At 40.4% G+C, this 22,187-nt stretch overlaps 1 protein-coding gene across 1 annotated transcript in view; it reads right to left on the reverse strand.

Moving 5' to 3' along the window:
- Window positions 1-6,884: 6,884 nt before the first annotated feature.
- SLC1A1 (solute carrier family 1 member 1) overlaps window positions 6,885-22,187 on the reverse strand; it is a 44,465-nt gene continuing 29,162 nt past the window's right edge. Inside the window, exons 6-12 of the mRNA XM_009278549.1 lie at window positions 20,471-20,578; window positions 19,283-19,467; window positions 17,163-17,270; window positions 12,079-12,201; window positions 11,334-11,528; window positions 10,680-10,814; window positions 6,885-7,246 (exon numbers count right to left, since the gene is read on the reverse strand). Coding sequence (XP_009276824.1) covers window positions 7,000-7,246; window positions 10,680-10,814; window positions 11,334-11,528; window positions 12,079-12,201; window positions 17,163-17,270; window positions 19,283-19,467; window positions 20,471-20,578 — 1,101 coding nt within the window. The 3' untranslated portion in view covers window positions 6,885-6,999. The remainder of the gene's footprint in view (window positions 7,247-10,679; window positions 10,815-11,333; window positions 11,529-12,078; window positions 12,202-17,162; window positions 17,271-19,282; window positions 19,468-20,470; window positions 20,579-22,187) is intronic.

Consider the following 22,187-nt stretch of genomic DNA (forward strand, 5'->3'; position numbering starts at 1 on the left):
TTCTGTTTCTTTTGCACTGTTCGGCCTGGCTTCTTGTTCTTTTTCTTCTTCTTGTCCTGGTCAGACTGTTGTCTGGTGTCCCCCTTCCTTTTTCTTTTAAAGGGCTGGGTGGACCTTCCTTCTGGGAGCATGATAGGCATCTCCCTTTTATGGCTTTTTATTTGAATACAAACAAGTCCCAAGCTTTCCTGATTTGCTGGCATTTCCAACTTGTTTGGAACAACCTTGGAAACATGTCCAAACATGTGTTTTGCAGCATCTAGAGCGGCACTGTTAATGTGTTGCTTAACAATTTCCAAACCCCTTTTCAGTTGCGGGATGATCTTTCTAAACAGGCTACAGAATATACCTGCAACACCCACACCATGCTTCACACAAAACAGCTTGAAAACCAGGGAGACCATCACCAGCCTGGGCCCTGTAGTAATTAATGTGCAAGGATGGGTCCCCATAATTTTTTACCACTACCATTTTGGTGTGGTTTCTTAAAATATTAGATACTTCCAGGGCTGAAGATGCAGTTCTCAATCACTTACCCAAGGCAAAATGAGACGTGCTTATGCTGGTCAGTCTTTATTTTAACGCTGATCGTGTTGATGTGGTGGTGGTCTACCAGCACATAGTGCGGCTTATCATACATCGCTGTAATGATCTCATTGTTATTATCGCCAGCCAAACGCAGAGCAATAATGGAATCGCAAATTCCCCGACAAGTTGGTGCTCTGCAAGTTGTGTGTAGCGGTGAAGTGAGTTAAACCCTCCAGTAACGTCCATCAGGCAGGGCAATTTCTTAGCAGCAACCTGCAGAGAAGCCCCCAAAATATGTGCTAGATCTCTGTTTGTAGGACAAGTGTAAGGATTTTATCTGCTTTAAGCTTTGTTTTCACTATGATGGGGTCACCGACCAGGTCCACTGCTGGAGAGTTGATGCCTGAAGTTCTCTTGTGGTTCACATGTTCCATCAACATGGAGAGGGACAGATAATAGCCTTTCTGCAAAGTATACTCTGTATCTTACTCTGCAGTGGCATTTCAAAGGTAGCATCTTTGCTGATGGTATCCCAGCTGTGTAGGTACTGTGTTTCCACCAGCCCCATCTTCCACTTGCCTGAGCACTCAAGGCACCTCACCAGCTCTACAGTAAAGTTCATGCCGGTGTATTGTGGAAAGATGCCGATGCTGGCATTGCTGGGCAACATAATGTTCTACAATCCCCCATCTGCCACCCTTCCTTTTTCCCCTGCTCTGCTGTCAATCATTAGATGTTCTGGACATGGGAGGCTCCTGTCCAACTATTAAATTTCTGGGCGTAGCCCTGCCACTTCTCAGCAGCTGTTTTCTTTCTTCCTTTCCCTTCTGCAGCGATGTTCTTCCCAATTCTGTAGATTCTGTCCTTGTCAGGATTCATTTTTTGAAGTTCTTCAGGGTAAAATGTCCCCCCCAATTGCTTTGTGATCATAATCTGTTAAGTAGTACGCAGGCAGCTGTCCTCTTCTCACAATTTCAGCTACTATGAAAATTTCATCTGCGAACATCTGCTCATAACCTTTCTCAAATCTCCCTTTTGTTCTAGAGTCCCTGATGAGGTCTCCCTTTTTTGAGCAGAGGCAGAGATGCTTTAATTTTAAACACAACCCCATATAAAGTTTACCAAACCCTTGCAGAGTTTAACGTGTTTGTGTCCACATGCCTGGCTCTGATAGCATGGTGGAAGCTATGGTTATGGCTCTTTATAAACTTGGACAACACATCAACATAGCAAGAAGTGTTGCATGTTGTACAACATCTCCACACCTTGGTTTTGAGCATCCTATTAAAATGCCCTATGGCAGAGGCTTTTACTTCATTATTAGTAATAACACGGTGAACATTATCTGTTTTAACAGCTTGTTTAAAGGCTGGTTTAAAAATTCTTTTCCCTGATCCATCTGTAATTCTTAGGCTTGCACTGTCTTCTAAAATTATTTTAAAAGCCCCAGCTACCTCAGAACATGTTTTGCCTTTTGGATCAATGGCCGAGGCAAGCTTGGATAGTATGTCTATCACTGATAAGATTTACTAAACACCATCATTATGATGGAACACTGTTGCATATCCACCAAGTCTTCTTCCCATGGTGCATCCACCTCTGCCACAACCACCTGTTTCTTTTAAAGTGGTTTCTTGCTGCCTTGTCTAAGCTATAAGCATCCTGGTTTGCAAGCCAGGTTGCCACTTGGCTTCTGTTGAGATCAGCAATTTGCCTTTTAAAAGCTTCAGAAAGGGGATTTATACCCCCAAAGCTTCCCACCTCCCCAGGAGGACAGTAGAACTCTGCTAACAGAAGCTGTGGCATAGAGGTCTACTCACATGCTATTATACACACTTATGAAAGGAAACACTGGACAATAAATTTAACTCAAGTACAGAGAAACTTTGCTAACAGGGTGTGAGGGGGGCTGGTTGCTAGTCAGACTTCTTCAGGCTTTTTCCTTTTTTGTCCTTGAACGCTGCTGTCACTTCTGTGCCCATGTTCCTTTCTTTGGCTGCTGCAGGCCCAGACAGGAAGGCAGACAAGTCATGGCACACTCCCGATTCCCCCTCACTCAGTCAGCCAGAGCTTCCTGAAACCTTTTGTATAAGGTCATCGACCTAATGATAAAGCAACATATATAGCAGCAGCCTGCACCCCATAGCGGTCTTACAGGTAGCTTGAAGATCCCCCACAACCATGGGTAAATGGAGCTCCCCCTGCCACCCGCCCTCTCTGTCTGGCACTTACCTCCAAATCCAGTTCATGGTTCACAAGCCCACTGGCCAGTTCTTCTGGTTCATATGGCCGTTTGGGGGATTCCCTTAAGGTCTTTTCCTTCTTGGTCCAGCTCACAGGATCGGTCTCTGCATGCGACAGGATTTGCACCAGGGGACCCTTGGTGGCCTCCTGGGAGGGGTCCGTAGTCCTCAGGCACATTCCAACATGTCTGTGCCCCACGACCCTTTTGGCGTCCCTCTGCCCTTTTCAAGTCCCCCCACCCGGGGCATGTAGTGCTTGCTCTGCAGCCTGGTAAAAGTAAACTGCAGGACCCCGACCTTGCCTATTCATTCCATTAGCTCTTATTAAAGAATGTTTTACCCATTTTGTACCTTTGCTTTTAGGCTATATATATTTCTGTATCTTGATAAATGTGTGTATATTATCTACTCTATAGTGTAGGATAGCAGTAGTACATATATCATGTAGTACAGCGTATAGTGTATCTATGTATAAATAAATATATATCTATAAACATTTATACACTGCTCTCTTTATAATTCGATATATGTATATATTGTATGTATCATTGCAGTGGGATAGACATGGCCAGCTGCCAGCTGCCCACCCAGCCACTCTCTCACGCCTCCTCAAGAGGACAGGGGGTAAAAATAAGATGGGAAAGCTCATGGGTTGAGATAAGGACAGGGAGATCACTGACCAATTCCTGTCACAGGCAAAACAGACTCAACTTGGGGAAAATTAATTAAATTTATTGCAAACTAAAAATAAAGCTGGATGGTGAGAAACAAAATCTAAACCACCTTCCCACCCACCCCCCTTCTTCCCAGGTTCCACATCACTCCTTCATTGCTGACTCCTCTATCTCCATCCCACTCTGAGCAGCACAGGGGGTTTGGGAATAGGGATTAGGGTCAGTCCATAACAGCTCCTCGCTGCTGCTCCTTCCTCCTCACACCTTTTTCTGAATGGTGGCGATGACGTAAGTTTTTTGGGGCCAATTGAGACTATCAAGAACAGTACATTTGATAAACCCTATGTGTAGTGGGTCAGAAAAAAAAAAATCTCATCTACTCAAGATTTTGCCTTTGCCAACAGCCAATGGAGATACTGGCTTCCAGAAAGTGCATTTATAAACAGATCACAGCCTTTCCTCATTACACTTTCCGCACTTTCAGCATGCAATACTGGTCTGGTGGTCAAGGTGCTGTGACTCGGTTGCTGTTCCTTGCCTGATCTGCCTCCTATGCCCTGGCAATCCTGCCTTCCTGCAGTCCGCCAAGAGCTGCCAGGTGTTGGGCAAGGAAAAGCTGCAGGTAGAAAACATGGAAAAAGGAAAAACAGGAAAACTCTGCCTGGCTGTAGCTCTGCACAGCTGTGCATGCTCCATTGTTTGGCATCTCACTTGCTGGGTGACAGGAGATGCTCCAAGGTACATTGTACATAGTCAAACAGGACCTGAAACTGTAAATTAGGGGAGGGACCTAACCATGAGTTTGGGGGAGTGGTTGGTTGTGTCTTTGAAGACCTCAAACTGGGCAGTTTCTGTTCTTATCAGGGAAGATTAAAGAAGAAGTTAACTGCACATCATGACTGTTTTTATGCAGTTTAAATTCTTGTGGAGCTGATATAGCTGACCTGTGCATGTTGACAGACCTGTGTATGTTTATGTCCAGGTGCTTTAAGAGTCGACTACAAGTCCCTGAGTATTTCAGCAGGAATGCGTGTGTGGGCAACCTTGCCTTCCATGACTTAAAGCCACACATGCTATTCAAAATGCAGGGTCCAATCCTGCGATAGCTTCTGCAGCCCCAAAGACCCTACAGGAACATAACAACATGGTGTGAAGGGCCAACACCTGCAGGTGCTTTTCTGATGGGAGACTCTCCACCGCTCTCCAAAGATTCCAGACCAGGAGGCTGTGGAGAAGAGGACGCATTGCCCATGCAGGATGTTTCCACATACATAGAAGGTACATACTCAGAATATTGTGTGAGGAAAAGCATCCTTGGACTTAACAGTATCTTCAGTATATGGTTTGGTGTCTTCGTGGTGAATAGATGGCAAAACAGCTCCATCAACCCCTGCTTAGTTGAATCTGATCCATATAAATAAATAATAAATAAATAATCCCCTGCTTAGCATGTGTTTAATAGTATACTCCCAACCCAGATCATCTGCAGTTAGAGGGTTTTCTTGCAATCTCAGCACTGTGCTCTTAAGCATTTATTTTATTGGAAGAAGAGAGTAATTCTTGCCAAAGCTACAGCTGAGTCACTAGTGATGATAATCCTAAATTCAACTGGTTTTGTTGTTGTGAGGAGAGGATGGTAGGCTAAAACAAGAGTAAAGAGAGAAATTATTTATTTAGAACATGTTAAGAACATTGTTTACAGTACATCATAACAGGGTGACTACATAATGGTGTGATCATAAAAGGGTGACTTAAAAAAGCAAAGACAAAGTGTAGATTATAGGCTAGCTGTGGAAACTGGTGGTTTTTTTCCTCCCATAAGCAAAGCTGTACAATTAAAGACTGTCTCATACTATTTCTGCACAGGTAAAAGATTGATTTACTCAATCTGTACATTTTATTTATTTTGTATAAACATACCAATGCTTAGATTAACACTTCCATATCGTGTAAAATGTTTAATTTAAATACAGTATTATGTCTCATTGACTTGTTGATTTAAGGTGCAATTTATCAAAACCTACAAGTAAATATTTTCTTCTTTTCATAATCAGTTCTCTTTGGCACACTTCTGGTTTATTTAAATAGAAAAGTGTAGGATTGAACTGAGTATATAACACTGCAGGAACTTGAAGGGTTTTTTGTTAGCATGAGTGCAATACCACAAGCTTATTTACAAACAAAGAACTGTATATGAATTTCAGTTTACTTTACATATAAAATGGCTAATTACTTTAATGTGCAAGGCAAAAAAATTTGTTACAGCAACTCCTCCCTTGAGAGAGTGATTTTTTGCACCATGGAAATCTTGTACAAAATGTTTTAGAAAATGGAGATTTCTTATGAGGAAGTTCTTGGTGCTTCTTATCCTATAGCAAGCCACCTGAACACGTGACTTTCTGGGTCCAGAAATGCTTCATAAGATACAGTTTAGCTGACATGTTGGCACTGTAGTAGTGTTGCAGCCACAAACTTGCATGTTCAACTGGCAAACTAAACCAAGGAGCAAAAAACCAACCAGTCTGTGTAAAAAGCTTAGTGACAGTGGCTTCTTTCTAGAAAAAGGTATGCCTCCTATATTCTTGATACTATAACTGTTTTTATTCTAAGGAGGAAAGGTTTAGAATTTGCACTATGCTTTGCTCTATAGTCTATTTTCATCTTCATGACCTCTGCCTACTTTTGGGCTGATTAATATTTGATTAGAGTCAAAGGTGAACAACAGTAAACAGACTTATTTCTGCTTCTGATGGAAATGTACTAGGAGGCCATCAAAGTGGACCTAAATCAGTGAAGTATCGCTTTACAAAAACTCTTCAAATGCCAGAAGGGCAAACCCACAGCAATTTATTTCACATCTGAAGGCCAATGCCAGGAGCTGGCGTTCACATGAAAGGCATGGGGAAACCTAGCTACAAAATCACTGGAAATTCTTCCATGTCCAATTACTTCACAATTAAAGAAAAATGAAACCCTGTTCCTAGTAAAATACTTATTACAAGGCCTTTCTGGTCTGTTCCTTCCTGTCTCACCCAAGTGGTATCCTCTCAGCTGCAGAAATTAGTATTTTGGCACGTGATCAAGTTACAGTAGGTGTGAAGTACAGTGCAATCTGTTTAGAAGGCAAGGATGTTAAAAAGGATTTCATACAGGTGCTTTGTAATGTGGGTAAGATGTGAAATGCTGTGCTACTCCTGAGTAAAACACGTTTGGCTGTCCCAGCTAAGATACCCATTTATGAGCATGCTGATTCCAAAGAGGCATTTCATAGCCTCAGCAATAGTGTACATTCTTTAAAAAAAAAAAAAATTAAAAAAAAAGTATTTTACACCTGTCTTTTTCTTCAACCTATCAGCAAGGACTAAAAGCAGTGAGTTCAAATTGTTGGGAGAGGTGATGAGAAGGGGGCAGAACTGGTAAGGAGAACCAGAGTCTGTGTAGTAAATCAAATGCATGTGAGATGTAATTCATTCTCAATTATCCTTTAACCTTTTTGAGATATTGCATATGGCCATGTCCTTTAGTGCTCCTGTTTTACCTGAAAGCTACTGGCTTTAGAACTGAGATGTCTGCGTGAAGGATATGGTGTCAGACTTATCTACAGCAAAGCCTCCGTTGATGTACGATTTCTTGGTCTCGCTTTCATCATTATCAAGTGTTGTTGTTTCCAAGGCAAAAGGATTGACTATGTTGACTTCAGAGGTGACATCCATCTGCTCCAGCTCCTTTTTAGAGAGCTTCTCCACTATCCCTGTACCAAAGGCATCTCCCAAGACATTCACCATTGTTCTGAATCGATCCCTATGGAATAAAAATGTTGTCAGACAAACCATTCTGTATGTTACTTAGAAAATCCTTTTAGTAAGAGTAAGCTACTCTAGCAAATGCAGAGCTGTTTTTTTCCCAGTGCAGTTAGGGGTAATTCTGCAATTAAAAGAAAAAAAATCTTGTAGAACAAGAAACAATTTTCCCCACATGTATTTGAAGAAACCTGGAGTCATTTTCATGACAAATTACTTTGTACAGGGTGTGCAAAACTGCAAGTCACATCACTAGTCTGTTAGAGCAGTAATCACACTGCTGTGCACAGCCTCACGAAATGTAGGGATCACTTCTCAGGCCCTGAACTATGCTACACAACCGGTTCTCCTTGTGATGAGACTGCTTTTGTTGGGAGGAGAGACTGTGGTGCGCAGCAGAAGAGTCTGCATTGTGCCTTTTGTCTTTCTAACAGTCATTTTCTCAGCCAGAGGAGCACCTAGCCCAGCATCTTCAGTATCTGGCCCAAACCCTGGAAATGGGAAAGGCCATCTTCTGTTAGCTTCTCATTGTTAAAGGGTCGAAGTACGAAGTTGTATTAAACAAGTCACTTAAAGGAATATGATACTTCTGTACTGTTGATTTTTCTCCCAACAGAAATGTGACTTACAGGCCTTAAAAATCTGCCACTACTTGGCAGAGGAGCAACAAAACCATGCAATATAGCAAAGTTTGAAAATTGGTGTGAAAGTAAGGTAGGGACAGTGGAAGGTCATGCTTCCCTGTTTTTCTTTTCAGCTACACAGCACTGCAAGGGCTTTGTGGCAGAATGAATTGCTCTGTCTGTGCAGAGATATTGAAGTGGATATATTCACAAATAGAAGGGACTGCAAAAACAATAGTGAAGTGAATCGGCGTGTCTCATACACATATACTACAACTGCTGAACTCCGGTGCTAAAAAGCGCCCATGTGTTCTCCATGTGGAAAGGAAATACATGGTAGGGAAAGGAAGAGAGAGGGGTAAAGTAAAATTCTGGTAGGATCAGTGTGACAAGTGAGGAAATCAACAGCACTGGAAACTCATCTTTCATAATACCTCTATTCTATTCTCAATTTTTTTCTATTCTTCATTAAAAACATGGAAGTACTCCTCAAGCCTATGTAACAAAACCTTGGTAAGTTCAGAATTAACTAGAGGATTGTTAATGAGCCACTACTAGCAGGTTGCAAAATAATACATTTTAGGCAATAAGTACAAAAGGCGAAAATGTTAATAATCTACGTGGCGTCATGATGTGCGTTCCATCCGCTGAGGTCCAAAATGCACTGCAAATGATCCCTGGTACATGAAATTAATCTTTAATTTGCTTTACACAGCAAGACACCTTAATCTGAAAAATACCTCAATTAGAATCAGAAACAGCTTGAATTCTTTGTCTGTTTCATGGTGGAACAGGTAGCTTCCATGTATTCGTATTGTGCCTAAGAATCACACAAATTTTGGACTTTCAAAGTGGAGACGAGATCAGATCCATAAAATTATGATTACTATGAGAAATAGGGAATTACTGTTCTTTTTCTCTCTCTCTCACTCCCATAAAAGAATTAGAGGACGTCAAATAAAATGATTAGGATGTAGATTAAATATCAACATTATATACATAAATATCAAAATTATATACATATCAATATAACATATATTATATATATTATATAATTATATATATAAATATCAAAATTATATATTATAAATTAAATATGTCTCTGCACAACACATTGTTAGGTTGTGAATTCCTCTCCGCAGGACTTGTGGAAATCTAAAAGTTTATATGGGTCCCAAAAGCAATGAGGCATTCATGGAAGAAGAAGAAATCCATTGAGAACTGTTAAAACAAAAACCACCTCTAGCTCAGGAACTCTGTGAGCTGCAATTTGCAGGAGGCTAGGAGAGTACTTTGGGAAAAGAACCGATATACATTTGTTCTGTTCTTACACTCTTCTTTAGATACGTGCTCTGAGCCAGCTGTTTGTACTGATCTTCACCATCCTTAACAGAACTAAATGCCCACTGGGAAAAGAAGAAAGCTGGAGAAAACAAAATGATTGTGGAGCACCGCAAACAAACCTATTAGACTCTGTTGCAGACAGTTGATGGGGAGAACGTACTTGTGGCTGGAGCTGTTTTGTTTGGAGCAATTATGCTTTTACAGAAACTGAATTGATTCTTGGATCCATTCAACAGCCCTGGTTTCCTGGAGACTGGCATTTCTCTCTACAGCTTGCAAAATTGAGTTATATAATCAAATAAATTATGAAATACATAGGTTGTTGCCAGAAATCTTTCAAGAAAATGATTGGAAAGGGTGGGGGAGGAACAGGAATGCACTTACCTTGAGTGTAAACATGAACCTAAGATGAAAACATGCAGAGACTATGAAATGATTAAGATCTCTGCATTGATACCAATGAAATATCATCCATGCTGAGTTACTGCAGGTGAACAAGACCTTGGTCTGAGCACTAAAGCTCACACAGTTTAGGAGGCAAAAAAGCTGTATTACAAAGTAAAGTTATACTCCTTAACTTGTCAATCCTGTTACTTTTCCCAGTGAATCATGGGACAAAACTGAATGCTGATGTCCTCCTGAACTCCAGAATACACTCTGTGATTCTTTGGGCTTTTGCAAAAGTAGCAGAGAAACATCTCGGTGTAAGTTGAACAGAAAAGATTTCTGGTGAAAATGCTTCTCTCCAGAAAGAGCTGCTTAATGGGACTGAGGGGTTTTGATGTGCTCTGAGGTGAGATGGTTGGGATCAGGCATAAGCAATGCTTTCCGAGTTTGCATGTGTGCGCTTGTTGATCAAGGGGCTGGGTCTTTAAAAAACTCTCAGTGAAGAACAGCCCTAGCATAGTAATGCTGGCAGCACAGACCCATGTACAGCCCGCCATGTGTGTGCATGTGGGGTCCAGGACCAGCTTTGCTTAGTTCATGTTGTGCTCCACTACCCCTTCACCACTGTATGGATTTTATGTACTTTGTGGAAATCAGCTGAGATGTTCTGCTTGTGGCTCAAATGTGGCTGCATTTGATTTTTATGAATGGTGTATGAATTTAGCATAATACAGTGGCAGCTGACACTCCAGAGGCACTCCTTGGTACTGTCAAACTTGTCTTTCCTGAGTATTATGCTCATCATTTATTAATGCTGTGGCCATTATTTTAAGATTGATAGCACCTCTGGATGTGAGGTTATTCACTGCCATCCCATGCAGTAGGAGTTCTCTCAGAATTAAAGCCACTGCTGCATTCAACTCTGTATTGAACAAGCCTGGCCATAAGAAGAATCTTTGTCCAATTCCTGCAACATGATGATTTTGTTGCTTTCTTTCTCAGACCCACATGTTCCCACACAACTTATGTAAACATTAAAAAAAAGGAAAAATAATTAAATATCAAGTGCCTTAAACTTACAGAAGCCAGTCAACTGCAATGATCAGAGTAACATCTTCGGCGGGCAGGCCGACGGCGCTCAGTACAATCACCATGGTGACAAGTCCGGCTTGGGGGACGCCTGCAGCCCCGATGCTGGCTGCTGTAGCTGTGACACTAAATCCCAAATAAAGCCCAGAAGAGGCATTCAGAATAGATGTTGCTCACAGAAACTCTATTTTCTGGCACAAATAGGCTTATTTCACTGCAGGAAAGAAGCCCAAATGTTCCAGTTTTCCTCTTGAACAGCATCTACTCAAAGTCTGGTGACAAGTTTATGGGACAAGTCATGTATAGATACTGTTACGGTTACACTGCAAAATAACAGGCAACACATGACCAACAAGCGAACTGGACAGATCAGATGCAGAGGCCAAGTTGGGTTTGCAAGTATCTGCAGTGGAAGAATAACGGCAATTTCCAGAACGATGCTGTATACCATCTGCATGTCCTGGCCCATCCCACCTCCTCACCAGGTTACACAGGCAAGGCCTCGGACCAAGAAGTCAGAATGTTTCTGTTACTTCCTGTGCTGTGAATGATAGTTTCAACTTTCCCATGGGGTATTCAAAATTAATGTACCATTCATTAAAAAAAACACCTCCAACAAAACGTGTGTGATGGCTCTAGTCTTACCTAATGGTAACTATTTGGCCAATATCCAGTTCTAAGTCATTCAGTTGTGCAATAAATACAGCTGCTACTGCTTCGTAAAGAGCTGTGCCGTCCATGTTGATGGTAGCTCCAACTGGAAGAACAAACCTGGTAATCCTTTTGTCGATGAAGTTTTTTTCTTCTGCACAGCGGAAGGTGACAGGCAAAGTTGCTGAACTGGCACATAGTTAAACACACAAAGTAAGCACAGGCAACAGCACACCATTTCCCTTATCTTTCCTTTTCCTCAGAGCCTGATCTGCTCTAAGACTCAGACGGAGATCTAAGACAGGCAGGAAGGCTGCACCATGAAAGTAAGAGTTGGCATTTAAAGCAAAGTAACTTGTGTTATCTCTTCTAATTATGGAAAGAAATAACAAAGTCTTAGTTATCCTCAAAATTACATGGTCAAATCATCATGATGCATGTAGTCACAGAAACAGTGCAACAGCTTAATATCTAGCAAGTCTGTGACTAATGAACTGAATGGCAAAGAACTGTCTCCTCCTGGGAGGGGCAGTGCTGGAGGACTCTCATTTGGTGTAAGGCCAGCGCAATCTATAGTGCCCCTTTGGGTACTAGAGAAGTAATGACGAAAGTAGTATTTCAACCTCCAGGGAATTTAGAATTGTCCAGGTGAAATCAGAGTATGTAACAAAGTAGCAATAAAATCAGAGCGCAAACAATTACTACTAAGAACATTACAGAAAATGTTTCTTTTGTTTACCTGGAAGAAATCATGAGGGCCGTCAGAAGTGCCTGAGCCATCCCCATGGCAAACCGAAAAGGATTTTTCCTTACTATTATTAAGTAGATCAGTGGCAGAATTATAGTGGAATGAATTGCAAGTCTGCAAAATACAATGGACTAGTTAAACAAAGGGATCCATCTCATTGCCTTGTTTTAGTAAGACAGTGATAACAGGTATCTAGTTCTGTCCTTAAGTACACTTATGAAACACTAAAGGTGACTTTAGTGACACCTATGTTCAAAATTTAGAGAGTATACCATCTTAAAAAAAATGCAGACTAATGCTGTTCTACACTTTCTTTTGGAAATGAGAGAGAGATTATTAATTGTCTCTCTTTCCAAAGTTGAACAAGAATTAACTAATACATTGCAAATAATTTTAAACTGATGAAGATGAGAAAACTGAAGTAATAAATAGTATTTAAAGTGAGACGCAGAGCGTGATTTGAAATACCGTAAAACACTCCACTCTCCTGCCAAATCCTTACAATGCAGACTAGAGACAAATCAGAGAAACAAACCAAATTATTATTCTACGTTTATCTGCCTTTATTATAGAAAATTTTTTGGAATTAAAGGTAAATATGGTTCCCAGTCAGGGACAGATCTTTCTGCAGAAAATTCAAACATGATCCTATAAAAAAATTCACACTTACTTTGTGGAAAACTGTGTAAGCTTAGGTCTACAACTAAAACGTAGTGAGGTATTTCAGACTGTACAGACGAGATATATGTAGTCTCACTGTCTTTAATGTTGTAAGATGCTAAAATACTGTCTTTTGAAACTATTAATTTTTAAAATTAAGTGTTGACATGCAAAAGATCAAACTGTCCTTTTCACTTGAGCTGCTCAGGTGTGTTTGCCTGGATATTTGGGTGGGTCTCAGGGACAAATTCATCCTTCAACCTGCACATTAATTTTGAACATTATGCATTAATCCTGAATGCATATGAACGCAGAGCTTTGTGGGCATTAAGATTAGAGGTAAAGAGCCTGCTGTTGAGTATATTTGAAATGAAAATATGTGAAGGGTCTGTGAAAGATTTCCTGTGTTCCAAGGTCGCAAGCAATTATAGCAGCATCAGCTTCTTGTGAAAAGAAATTATCATGGCCTGGAAACATAAAGACCGGAACTGTTGTTATGTATGACCTTGGGATTTTTATTCTGTCCTCACAAGATGTTCTTGTGAACGTTACTGTGTTGTAATAGTGCTTTATGATTTCAGAGCAGCTGATAAAGATAGTGATAAATCATGGTACCATTTGTTCTACCAAAAATAGGCAATTAAGAGAGCAGTAGCCACAGTACAGAAATCCACAACATCACCAAAAATCACTCACAAAACCTAACTATTTGTTTCCTTGGAAAAATTCTCTTTTTAAAAGCATTAAAGTTTTCATTCTGTATGTGAACAAATTATTTATTTAGTGGAATGTAAATAACAGCACGCAGCATGTACTGATAAAATTTTGTAAAGAACTCTAGAAAGAAACCTAACAATTTATACAATGGTGCCTGAGAACAAACTGAATTCTGCAAAACATATAGGGAAAAAAAAAAAAGTGGTATGGGTGTCATTGGGTGTCTTAACAAAATGTTGATGAGAGTAAACATCTCAAGTATGTCTACATCTAGAAGCATACTGACTTCCAAATAGTTATTTTGAAAAACTTAGATCTGCACTTTTTTAGTGGCAGCATGAACATGGCATTATCCAAAATAAAGTATTTGTGCATATCTGCTTTGCTACTACTGATTTTCATGAAACAAATTCAAACTAATATTTATTTGCATGCATGAAATGCAACTCACAGCAAGCAGCAGAAATTTTTATACCAAAAATCATAATCAGCAACTGAAAAGAGAAATTCTAATAGCATTCAATTTTAAGATAGGAAGAATCTTGTCCTTCAGAATCCCAGACTGGCATTCCTTATAGTGTCCAGAGATGCAGCTGCCTTGCTGCTTTCAGAAAAGAGAAAGGCACAGGCAAGAGAGAGTCTGCTTGCTGCAGCTTCCTTTTTTTTTTTCCACCTCAGGCTGTGAGTTCTCCGGCACTTGTATTATGCCTCCTACTTCGATTTTCCTCCTCTGTGACTGCTAACATGTCCTCATCCTGACACTGCCACCATTAAAAGTGAGAGGCTGAAAATATTTAGTGGCCAATTGGAGCAGAGGCGCTGGGGAAAGTCTGTTCCCTCATGGTGACCTGAATGAGACATAAAGACTGAAATGTGCTGCAGAAAATGGTGGGTGAGAGCTGGTAGGGCTGAGAATGTGAAAGGTCATGAATAATAAAGCTGGGAAGAAGGTGAGCTAGAAGATGAGCTGGAGAGGGAAGTTAAAGGAAAGGAAAAGGAGGATAAGACACACCAGCCTTCATGTTCTTGCACATTTTTCTTGATAGGGAATACAAGAAATATGTTTAAGAACGTGTAATTCTCAGGATCAAGCTTAAAAGAAGGATGATAGAGAGACAGCTACAGAAGATGCTGAGGAACAGAACACACTGCAAACAGACAAGATCAAGCAAATAAGGATGAAAACCAAAAAGATTGTGGGAACAGCAGTGTTTAAGAAGCCGAAAAAAAGAAAGAACACAACTTCTCTTGCTTGCCGAGAGGTGGGAAAAAGGGTATTCTTGCAGGCTGGAAATCGTGGAACAAGCACCTTTTCCCTGCAGCCTATAGCCTTGTGTATACATTGTCATCTTTGCTCCTGTGATCTGATTACAACATGCTCTCCCTGATGGTCAGTTTTGCAAAGAATGTGCTGCTGTTAGCCCCTCTCCACAACACCTTCAGCATCACCCGCTCTAGACCATCCCATAAGAGACAGAAATGCAGCAGAGATCTACCCTAGCACCCATCAGGGAAAATCGTGGCATGTGCAAGGAGTTTGGTGGAACAGAGACTTTTTCTCTCCAAGGATGTAAAGGTGGGCACCCTTACTACATGCAATCTTTTTGATGGCATCTGGGAATTGTTGTGCCTGTCAAGCCCATGGTTACCAGCTAAACGGGAGACTATATGTGGTTGTAGTTTACTTTGCAATCGAAGTACTCTGGAGAAGGCACTGTGTCTTCACACACATCTTAAGGAAGATACGCCCTGTCACAGTACAAATAGTAACCATTAATAGGTAAACAGTCATAAAACTTGCTATCACCTAAAACTGTAAAACTTGCTATCTGATCTAAAACTGAAGTCAAAGGGCAGTAATAATCCATCCAACATATTCCTCCTCTGAGTTAACTGGAGTTAGTAACATAGAAAACCTGCAGAAGCAATACAGTGTCATTCTATAAATGACTTTTACCTAACTGGTGGTCCTGGTCTCATTTATAATTTATATAGAAAATGTTAGTCTCTTGATTTACAGTCTCTCGGTAAACATCAACTTTTGCATCCTTTAAAAATTTGATTTCTTTTCCAAGTCTAAATGGAAACTCACAAAAAACTGCATTATGCATTAGACAAACATAACTTGCACTCTTCTCTGTAACAATTTGAAAAAGTCATGATTCAGTGCTATTTCTGGAGCTGTAATTTTCACTTAGAAAGTCATTATATCTCAAATTATTTTTGAACAGCTAGTCCAAACATACTGGCCTAAGCATAAAACAGAACAACAACTTTGAAATAAATACAATTATCTAGCAAAGATTAATGCAAAAAAAAGAGATCCTTCTTGACTATTTATAGAGAAGTCTGCATTTAAGACTAATATATTACTTTTCTCTCTGCTTGGTTGTCAGAAAGCATGTAAATGACGTTGAAGAATAGCATGCATATGCATAAAGTGGGGGGAAAGAAGCTCTTGAACAACTTTGGATCTAGCCTCTAGACAAAACATGAATAAATCCTTAGTATACTGAAAGAATTATAGGAGTGGATGCTAAGGCAATGAACCAAGACAGCCTAGAATATATTACTTTTCTCTCTGCTTGGTTGTCAGAAAGCATGTAAATGACGTTGAAGAATAGCATGCATATGCATAAAGTGGGGGGAAAGAAGCTCTTGAACAACTTTGGATCTAGCCTCTAGACAAAACATGAATAAATCCTTAGTATACTGAAAGAATTATAGGAGTGGATGCTAAGGCAATGAACCAAGACAGCCTAGAAGTTAAGCTTCACTGAATTGGAAATAGAAATTTAAATGTATGTAACTTATTGGGACTGTAATATCCATTTATCTATAAAAAGGGTTCTTTGTAGGATAGTCTTCAGAAATACATAATGTTCTAGTATTATAACCTATGTCACTTGGAGCAGTTAAGTTGCACCTTCGAAGGCTCCACATCTGCAAGGCTCCACACTGTGGAGGTGTAACCTCCTCCACCCCAGACCATTCTACACAGCCAAGGGTCTAGAAAAAGAATAGAAAAAATGTTCTGATGCTTGGCTAAGTTATTCAGATAGCAGCTGCTGCTTTTGCAGCTTCACCAGCTACCTTTGCCTTGAAGGAGTAACTAACAAACAGTGCAATGCCCAGGGCTTCTCTCGATGTCGGCTGCCTGCTCTGCACTGAGGTGGGAAGGGATCAGTTTCCTCTTTGGCATCATTTATGGTGCACTGCACTTATTAGTATTTGCATTGGGCAGTGGAGCTGGGCCTATGCTGGTACACCTTGGGCCCACAGGTCCCATGGAGATTCCCAGCTTAATCCAAATATTCGTGTATTTTCGATAGGCTGTCAACCTCCTATAAGCCATAATTCACAACCTCACCCTTTTCCAGCTTCTTCTAGTATCTAACAGAAGCATTACTACTTTCAAAAATACCATATTATCTGTTTCAGCACCAAGCTCAGAAGATGAAACAATGAATACAAGAACAGCCTTTGCTTTCTCTTCTTTCAGAATGCAAGGCAGTGACTTTTTAAAACAAAACATGCATTCAGCAAAACGTGCATTCAAAACATCCTCACATAATTTTCACTGACAAGAATTTTTGTCTTTGACCTAGAAGAGGCTGGGTGTTGTGGATAATTGAGTTGTTATCAAGTGAGGTCTAAAAACTGCACACATTTAATCTAATCTTTAAGAAATGACATACCCACTTAGTACTGTAGCCATATAAAGACCCAGTTTACGAAAGATTTCCCAGTCCTCAACTTCTATTATCTTCCCAGCAATTAAAAACACGATACCAATTGGCATATACCTAGAAAGCAAAAATAAAGCAATTAAAAATGCATTCTCATAAATATTGCATGCTTATAACTTTTTACAACAAATGGAAGAAATTTTTTTTTATATCCTATTACACAACTGAAGACTTTTTTTATATTCTATTATACAACTGATTTATTCACTTGCAGCAAGACTACAAGAGAGGTGATGAAAAAAGATTAGAAAATCAGAGTAAATGAAACCCTATGCATAGTCTTAACAAGTACTGTATGACCTAGTGTCACAGAATACACAGAAGTTGGGAAGGGGTGTGGGCTTTGCCCTACTGCAGCAAGTTTATGCATAGCCATAAGCTTACTTGGAGGTAGAAGTCTGCAGGGCTGAGACCAGTATCTGTGCATTCTGCAATCATGCACAGATGGGAAAGGTCTCCTGTGCATACAGCAGCTGCCCTGCAGCACTGGGGGCTATATGTGGGTCACCTGCACAGAATAAGAGTAATTTTAGTATGTTGGGATAGTACAGTCATCAGTGTGTTGCTTGATGGAGGGGTCCCCATCCCCCAGTAAACTTACACAAGGCCATGCCTTACAGACATCAACAGCTGCATGGCCTACTGCCTACAGAAAGTTCAAGGCAAAAATCAGGACTTATGCTAGCACCAGCTCCACTGCATTCTTTTTGGTACCAAGGAGCAGGCTGTCACAGAGACAAGTTGCCACTTTGGAGCTTTGAGTAGTATAAATTAATTTATAAATTTGTGAATATATAAAATGTATCCATTTTAAAATACAAATTATAAATTTATAAAATGTGTGTGTGCTATCTCACAAATAAAGTAGTACCTTGTCAGGACTCCTAGTTCCTTCTGAGCCCTGAACTTGATGAAAGCAGAACTAATTCCTCATACTGCCAACATCAAACTTTATTCAAGGCAACAGCTCCCACATCTGTAGAAACATAGGGAGCCTGTAGCCACAGCTTCAGGCACGTGCAAGACAATGGATCGTGAGCTTATGGGTAGCATCCTGTATCTGTGGCATGTGCTAACTGTCGGGTCTCGTTAGTGGTAATTTGCTGCAGAGTGAGGCACCTATTTCATGGGGCTGTAACTCAGCTGGGGACTGAACCAGCTGCCTAGCACAGCACAAGTTGCAGAAGCTAATTTACCTTTCTTTAAAGGCAGCAAGAAGTGTGCAACTAAACCCTGGAGAGGTTTACTGTTTTACAGGCATCTCAGTGTGCTGGGATTGAAGAAAAATCCATGGAAGGGCCAGATCTGATAAGCTACTGTTTGTGTGAAATGTGGATATGAGCAGAGTATTGTAGTAAATGGCACAAGGCACTCCACATGTAGGATCAAACTCTAGAAAGGATTGTGTGTGCTTATAGTCCTGATCCTGTAATTGTGATCTGTATGGATAAAAGTTCTGTGAATAGCTGTGAAGTCCAACCAAACACTATCATACAAGTGGCTACATTTTTAAATTGTTCTTCCTGCCTGGGAATGTTATGAGAGAATATTGTGAGAATGAAGGTAAATAATAAAATAGGTAAATAATGCTAAGTTGTATTTTGCATACCATTCCGGATTTTGCTCTGTGCTGTGGCTTGTATATTAATTTATATTCCTAAAGGAACTTAGCTCTGAGAACAGCTATCCTGTGAACATAATGGCTATCAGGAAATGGCGTTCAAGACTGAGAAGGGCATGTGGATAGTAATGCTTCTACAGTCCTCAAATCACTAGTGCAGTTGTACTGGTTTGATATAAACCAGCAAGAATGTCTGAAGAACTCACGTTTCTTGTGTACCAATAGGACTGTTTCTTTAGTATATAGTAAGTGGAAGCCCTGTCTCCAGTTTCCTCAAAAGGATCAAATTCTGTAGAAAGGAAACTTTTTACCAGCCTTTCTTTTAAAATTTTTTGCTGTAAAGCACTATACAAAAGCAAATATAAAGTATGAGTATGCTCCTACCTCTTCAATGACAAAACCCACTTAAAGAAGTTGTTAGAAAATGCCAGTATGTCCTTGGACTTACCACATAATTATCTGAACTATTCTCATTGTAGCTTCATTCAATGCATTGAAAAAATCCACCAGCACTTGTCCTTTCTCTCCCATTTTCCCAATAACCATTCCAAAAACAAGACAAAAGACGATTAACCCCAGCACATTGATGCCGTCGGAATACATGCCCACGATTTTGTATTCTTGGGTTTTGTTCTACAGATTAGATTCAAGAGAAAAAAGTTACTATCTGAAAACACTGAATTTACTTTAAAGAGTTCTAAAATGAAAACACATTTAGATCTTTCTTTGAAAAGACATGGAAGTCTTCTCCAGTCACTTTACTCCCTTTCTGGCAGTGCCAAGTGGGCAAGTTCAGGAATGAAGTAGAACTAAATTGTCTTTGAAAGCTTTGTATTTTAAAGCTATGCAAGCATCTGACCAAACCCCAGCAGGGGATAAAGCACCCCTTAATTTATGTTCTCCTTTCTATAGACTTCTGACACAAAGTACGGCAAGGTCTAGGTATCCACAGTCATGCCTTACTCCCTACTGTGGAGAACAAAACACAGCTGATGTAGAATCCTTGTGGTTATATCTGAGCAACTCAAGGGTTTGTGTCTAGATTTAAGATAAATAGTCCATTGCATAAGAACTGGGACAATGGTGTCCAAATTTGCCCCAAGTTTAAAATGTATTGTTCAGCTGCAATCAGTGAAATTGCATAATTTATAGCAGAATTGGATGCACGTAACACAAAAATCCTACTAAATAGGCAGGTATTCACACATTCCTCTGTGCTTGTGCACGATGAACATACGAAAGAAATGGTGCAATTCTTCACTACATTCTGCTTCAGGATTTAATTAATGTCTTTTCATATAGCTCATGTTCCCATGCTCTCATTACTATGAGATAAAATTTGGAAGGAGTATAATAAAATGCATATTGGAGTACAAGTGGATTATTTTCTCACATCATGTATTATCTTTGGACTGCTTAATTACCAGTGGAGTCCTGGTGTTCTTAAACCTACTTGAAGATCCTCATAATCACCTCTAGCATTTACTTATTAAGTTTTGTGCCCTTGCTAAAATCTATCTATGTACCATTTCCTTCCTTTTCTCAATCACTAACTACATCAACTAAACCAAATTTAATCTATGTTCTTTCTCCCCACTTCATATATTATGAAGGAATGCAACAATAAAGGTCACACCTCTGAAGCCTCTGCTGTCGTAGCAGTTGTAACAGGTTCTTCTGTAAGTGTGGAGCTATTTTTATCCACGCCAGTTGTAGCTTCAACTTTTTCACGTTTGGTTTTATACTGGAAAGGTTTTTAAAAAAACAGAAGAGCTTATTTAGAAACATGAGAGAACTGAAGAATGGACAAAGGCATAGCCTTTGCCCAATAAAAATAAGGAAAAAATGAACCAATCTGACTTGAAGGTAGCAAACATAGACAAACAATTCATGTGAGCCATCATGGTTCTGTACTTCAGATGCTGTAGATCAAACAAGTGATTCACAGATAATATGCTGTCAATTCTGCTCTCCAGGCTCTTGGGTGCCCTGTGGACCTGCTGCAGTCTTGTGGGGGATGAGATACAGCTCCTGACAATGCAAGGGGACTTCTTGCTGGGACAAACAGTCTGGAGAGAATTGCTGACAGCCACCCCAGGAGAGGTCTGTACAGCAGATGCACCTGATACAACCAGACCCCTGGTAATGTGGTTAGCATAACCAACGCCATTATATAAGGCAAACAGCCGTTCTCTGTGACTGAGCTGGTCACTTATTAGTCCCCTTTCCCCGTATTATCAGGCCCTGAAGGTCCTGTGCACCAAGTAGACGAACCAAAGAGACTTCTTCTTCCCCTCCCTACCAGCCTCAAGATTCCTGGGCGCCAGGCTGACTACTCCCCTCCTTGTCGGCCTTGAAGGTCCCAGGCACCCAGCCAGACAGGTGTTGTTGATGACCCCGCCACAGAACAGGGAAGCATACCAGCACCCAGAGCACTGTCCATAAAACCAAGCAGTTACAAGTCCTAAGGGGCAACTTGGACCAGAACTGCTGCTGGACAGTGAGATCGTGACACCCCGGGTGGCCAGGGTGCCTCTACCATCGTCTGCTTCCTCCAAGGACTGAGGGAGTGACTTGTATTCTTTTACACGTTTTTCGAGTCTAGATTATGATTGTTATGTTGATACAGCAAACCAAGGATTAAGATTTGATCCAATCTGCAGAGGATCCAGGTGATTAGAAACCATAAGCTAAGTGGTGTTATTATAAAATTGTACTACACTGATTCTGCTTATAGAAATCCTGTGCTATTCTGATTATAAATTCTGTGCTATACTAATCATAATATCCTGTTAAGAAAATAAAGCTTTAATTGTAACTCTGATTTAGTGCTGTCATCATTCTGCCAAGGATCCCTAAAAGAACCTTTCTGTCCCCTTAGTGTCAGGTGACAGTAATTAATATATGAGAAAAACTACATGAAGAAGTTTTATAAACTGGAAATACATTCAATGCTGTGCACAGCAGGGCAACTAACATCATTTCCTGGGAAAGGTTAACTACCTCACATAGAAACCTCAGATAAACTGGTAGGCAGCTGATGAGGAAGACAAAAAAGGGAAGCAGAGAGCATCACAAAAAACAGTTGATACATTTACAGATAAAGATGACTGAATCTGAAGTAAATCTGATATAGAGACAGCAGTTTCCTCTCTCATCTTGCAAATCTCACTTTTTCTGCCATCACAGAAACATGGTGGGGTGACTCTCATGACTGGAGTGCTGCAATGGATGGCTATAGACTCTTCAGAAGGGACAGGCGAGGAAGGAGAGGCGGTGGGGTGGCCCTGTATGTTAGGGAGTGTTTCGATTGTATAGAGCTCAACGATTGTGATGATGATACGGTTGAGTGT

The sequence above is a fragment of the Aptenodytes forsteri genome, unplaced genomic scaffold (genome assembly GCF_000699145.1).
Source record: "Aptenodytes forsteri isolate BGI_AS27 unplaced genomic scaffold, ASM69914v1 Scaffold1298, whole genome shotgun sequence".
In the NCBI taxonomy this organism is placed as follows: Eukaryota; Metazoa; Chordata; class Aves; order Sphenisciformes; family Spheniscidae; genus Aptenodytes; species Aptenodytes forsteri.